The sequence below is a fragment of the Ictalurus punctatus genome, chromosome 15 (genome assembly GCF_001660625.3).
Source record: "Ictalurus punctatus breed USDA103 chromosome 15, Coco_2.0, whole genome shotgun sequence".
Classification (NCBI taxonomy): Eukaryota; Metazoa; Chordata; class Actinopteri; order Siluriformes; family Ictaluridae; genus Ictalurus; species Ictalurus punctatus.
Genome location: NC_030430.2, coordinates 8,950,126 through 8,955,226, shown reverse-complemented (window position 1 = coordinate 8,955,226; position 5,101 = coordinate 8,950,126). Strand labels below are relative to the sequence as shown.

The 5,101-nt window shown below is 42.1% G+C and overlaps 1 protein-coding gene across 1 annotated transcript in view; it reads left to right on the top strand.

Moving 5' to 3' along the window:
• ephb4b (eph receptor B4b) overlaps positions 1 to 4,720 on the top strand; it is a 27,473-nt gene extending 22,753 nt beyond the window's left edge. Inside the window, exons 14-17 of the mRNA XM_053686207.1 lie at positions 1 to 44; positions 262 to 455; positions 3,259 to 3,402; positions 3,702 to 4,720. The exon at positions 1 to 44 is cut by the window's left edge and continues 106 nt beyond it. Of these exons, the coding sequence (XP_053542182.1) occupies positions 1 to 44; positions 262 to 455; positions 3,259 to 3,402; positions 3,702 to 3,804 (485 nt within the window). The 3' untranslated portion in view covers positions 3,805 to 4,720. The remainder of the gene's footprint in view (positions 45 to 261; positions 456 to 3,258; positions 3,403 to 3,701) is intronic.
• Positions 4,721 to 5,101: the final 381 nt, after the last annotated feature.

Sequence of the window (5,101 nt, the reverse complement as noted above, 5' to 3'; positions counted from 1 at the left end):
TGTCGTTCGGAGAGCGACCATATTGGGACATGAGCAACCAGGATGTAAGTGTGTGTTAATAATTATAGTTATTGTGGAGACTCCTAGATAGGCAACAGTTTGGGCAGCATTTGTGTCCTTGAGGAAAAGTTTGTCCCAGTAACACACAGCGCAATGTTGTGAAAATGTCAGGATAAAATTAGGCAAATATCACAATATAAAAACTTCAATATCAGTAAATGTCTTTGTATTCTAATTTCTGTGCAATTTTATGTTCCTCAGGTAATAAATGCTATAGAACAGGATTACCGTTTACCCCGCCCACCTGATTGCCCCGCCCCCCTGCATCAGCTGATGTTGGATTGTTGGCAGAGAGAGCGTGCGTCCCGCCCCCGATTCTGTGACCTCGTAAACTCTCTTGACAAGCTTATCCGTAACCCCACCTCCCTCAAACACACCACTCACTCGCAGGATGGGTGAGTGACATCATTACACCTAATCAACCCCCAACTCACGGCATGTTTATTTACTTATTATGTAAATTATTAAATATTTACTTTATGAAAATAGTGTTTGGGAAAACTTGTCATTATTATACCTGCCAGATAAAATAAACAGAGTGAGGTTCAGTAACTTGGCCATTAGCTTGACTATCATATCCATAGATTATACTTTTTCATTTTAATGAGTGCCTGTTATTGTATTAATTTGTTTATAATAAGCCATGAAACACGAGTCAGCTGGTTTTCCTCCAGCGAGGAGGTTTACATACTTCAGAAACTCCAGGACCTTTTTCTAAAAAAACCTCCTGTTGAAGAAGTGGGTGGTTTTTGTTTGCTGTCCTCAACTTGGAAGCTTTTAGACAGTGAGGTCTAAGAACGATCAGTTTCCAGAGTAGCTGCTCGATATACTGTATATATCTCACTTTTGCTTTGTATAAAAGAGTTTGAGTGTTTTGAAAAGTCCAGCTTCGACAGTGACAGCTTTATAGAGTTGCTTGGTCTTCCAGTGGAAAACTTCTCTAGAGGTGCGCGTGGCCATCCAAGTTTCTCATTAAAAATAATCAGAGTTTCTCTCACGATGCAGTTGTAAACACCTCAAAAATGACTTCCAGTCTATAAAAGACATCCACCTGCCAAACAACATCAAAGTACAAGAGGAAAAATCCTGAAATCCGTTCAGTAGGTTTAGGAAAGATGACGCATTCCTGGCAGGCAGCAAAAGCTTCATGGGTGAAGTCATGGAGAAGGGACATGTGGAAAAGGGATTAGTTCTTTCGAGATGATGGACGAGTGTGGTATAGTCCCGGTTGTTGAGTTTGCCACAAGAGGAAAAGGGTAATTTGTGTGGTATTCAACTGCATCTCTTCGTTTCAAGGCACTTCCCTGGAATTGGAGATGATTCAAGGTCTAGAACGCATGAATACCCTCCTGGGAGTAAAAAATCCATCATGAACCAGTGGTAGTCAAGGTAAAAGTAGAGGGAGGTTGATTTCTGAAGACAGTGGTTAGCTGACTTTAGCAGACCTTAGCAGACTTTAACTATCAAACTGTGAGAAAGGACTTCAAAGGTCCTAACCACCATTCTGGACAATTTTTACCTGGATCATTGTCTCTAATCTGTGAATCAGGCCATGTTCCTTATCCAGGAAATAACCCACATACATGCTTGTGACTGTGATGATCTTATCTGTTTCAGAATACCAGAACTTGTCGAGACAGTAGCTCAGGTATCATGTGGAGCAGGGCTTCTTGCTGGACCACTATCACCATTTTTGACCCAGATTTCAGAAGCATTTTAAAGTTTTCAGTGTGGCTGCTTACAGTCAGCTCACTTTAGGCCACAACTGCTCGAGTCCCCAGGACGCAGACTGTTCCATTTTTGGTTACGTTTTGGCACATCGAGAAATTCTTTTAAACCTAAATGCTGCTTACTGTTGAGTTAGAAGAGGTTTTTGAATATGGATCATTATAAATAATATTTCTATTTTTATTTCTCATTATAGTCTTACAGTATATCTGTGTTCCCTTGAGCAAGATGGCACAAATATGTCCTTCATGATCTATAAAGTTTGTCTTATCATACCTTATCATATATTTTATTCGATGTTTTGGTAATGGTAGTGAACAGATTTCAGAGACTGATCCATGTACATGTTGTCCATAAGAGTTGGAACAGATTGATAGCTGAAGTCTAGCTATGGTCACCATTGGGGCACAACAGAAGTATAAAGAATTTTCCTCATGGTCTACCATGACTTCCACTGGTTCCTGATGGAATTTCTACCTTCACAAGGATGTGACTGGCTGTCTGGAGACTCAAGAAGGACTCAGCTTCAGAACTATGGGATTAAAGAAATGAAAGATCAAGGCTTGTTTGAGAAGAATGACTCCTGTTCCATGCCACAGTGCAAAAAAAGAGAGTACCCCATGTTGATACAGGAACGGTAAATGTGGAATAAGGTCAGGAGGAACCTTCACTACACATCAACTCTTTCTACCATCAAAGGGGTTTTAAAGAGTGCCATGAGTAAAGTTTAATCACCTTTACTGCTGCATCCTGAACTTTCCCCCTCCTGCTGCCTTGTTCTGGGTGGAGCGCTCCATCTAAACTCATCCAGGTCACCATGAAGAGCTTGTGCACGGACACACACGCTTCCTGCTCTGCTACCACTTTGGAAAGGGGTTGATGATCATTTGTAGGAAAACATCTAACGCTCTTCTAAATGCTCTTCACTAAATCTGTCACTCGAGATCCACCCCCCACTCATGTCACCGTGGAATGTCCCAGTGGTCAAACAATAGGGACACGCAGAATGACGTTCTTTCAAATCACACCGCACCCAGCGGACGAGATGCAAATTAATGTTTGAGTGTCTCTGTGTGTGTGTGTGTGTCATTGGAATGACCCCCTCTGGAATGTTGGAATGTCCTGTCACAGGAGAACATCCTAAACATTGTCTCAGAGGGGTGTGTGTGTGTGTGAAACTTATTTTGATTTACATCTAAATAAGTAAAAATTCTCAAGAATGTGAGTGCTTTCCATAAAGTCTCCAGAAACAGAAGAGCTAATTTAATGAGAGAACGTTAAAAGAACAAGTGAAAGCTAACCTAGAGAGAGCTGTCAATCACGTATGCTCATTAGAATATTAGGCCACGCCCATCAGTATAGTCAGCTGCTGATTGAGAATTCTGTCACATTTCAGTCTTGTGATTTTAATTAGATCTTTGCTGGATGATGAATGGAAACTGCTCTTTTATACGTTTGTTTGTTTGTTAGGTTGTTGCTGGACCGGCGTCCATCTCTGTCTCAGTGTGTGTCTGTGAGCGAGTGGCTGAAGGGCATCAAAATGGAGCGATACGAGGAGAACTTCATTCAGGCCGGGTTCACCACGTTAGAGCTCATCTCTCAGATCAGCACTGAGTGAGTAACACACACACACATACACACACACAGCCTCTTCTCTCTTGTTTAATGTTATTGTGAATTCAGAATGTTAATTATCGTCATAGTGTGTGGTCTGTCTTGTGTGTGTGTGTGTGTGTGTGTGTTGGGAGGGATGTGTTTGGTTTATGGGAGTGGAAATGAGACTAAATAAAAGACTAAGTGAATAATGAGTGTGATGTTAAAGATACTACGGGCATCTCTGTGTTAAAGAGTCCTGAAATAATGTTTCTATATTTCTCTCTCTCTGTCTGTCGCTCTCTCTGTCTCTCTCTCAGGGACCTGCTGCGTATCGGTGTCACCCTGGCTGGTCATCAGAAGAAGATTCTCTCCAGCATCCAGACCATAAGAGTCCAATCCAAAAACTCCCTGAGATACTGAACACACGACATCATCCTGTGCACTTCGAGACCACTACACGTGACGGCCAATCAAAGTTTACACAAGGAATGACATCATCAGTCACATACACCAATTACATCTCACTCTTTTGGTAGATGCCATAGTGCCTGTTCCCCTGTTCATCTTTCCATCATGATGTCATTACACACCACCATGCCTTGTAGACCAATCACTGTCCGGCCTTCCACTGTCTTCGACTGATTGGCAGAGTTTGCATTCGGGTTTTGAGGAGAAACAGACGCCTTCCCATCAGGCGTTGCACTTCAAGCCCAGTGCACATGACACACGACAGCCAATCAGAGTACTTCCATGAGGGATGACATCACACTATGAAACGTAATGAATTATGGAATTAAGGAATTATGACGTATTTATGACGCAGTCCTGTGGTGTTTAAATCTGATTGGATAATCCTCCATGAGGGATGACATCGCATCGTTAAACTGTGACATCATTATGACATCACAGTGCCTAGCAGATCAATCACTGTGTGCTGTTCCATGGTGCCTGAAGATGATTGGCTTTGAGAAAAGTCTTAGTAGGATGTACAGTTTTAAAATGAAGTGATGGTTGCCTTGACAGTGGTTGCCATGGTTATTTTGTTGCTATGGAACCCTTCATGACGTCACAACTCTTTTCCCTTTGCCTGATGGTTTGGACCAATCAGGATGCAGGCGACAGGATGGAGGTGACCAGTAGACTTTCAGCCACTTTTGGCCTTTGATCTTTGACCTTAAACGTTGCCACGGAAACACATTGCCACTTTGCGTTCTGGGAGTTTAAAAATGGAATCTTCATATTGAAGGTCCGTTATTTTTTAATGAGCCGATGATTATTTTGTATGAATTTTTTTGTATGAAATAAATAATTGAATAAAGTATAAAATGGGAAATGATTGGAGAAGTCAGTCGAAGCGAGTGTGATTATTAGAGTGAAGACTCTGGACGTTGGCCACGCTCACTCCGCACTGAGCGCTCTAGTTTATTCCTGTATCTTCTTATTTTGTGTAAATTTCACACAACAACATGTTGATGATAGTGTTATGCTCTGCTGAGGAAACAGCGTTACAGGGAGGAGGAGGAGGGGGAGCGGGTTTCACTTTTCTCCTCTCACCCTTTCCTGTTTATTCTTTCCATCATTCACTCTATCACTCATCTCATCTGTGTATCGTTCCACCGTTTATCCCACTTTTGAGTGAGTGTGTGTGAGTGTGTGTGTGTGTGTGTGTGTGTGTGTGTTAATGGGGGATCAGGAGGGGGGATCCGGCGAGAGAGAG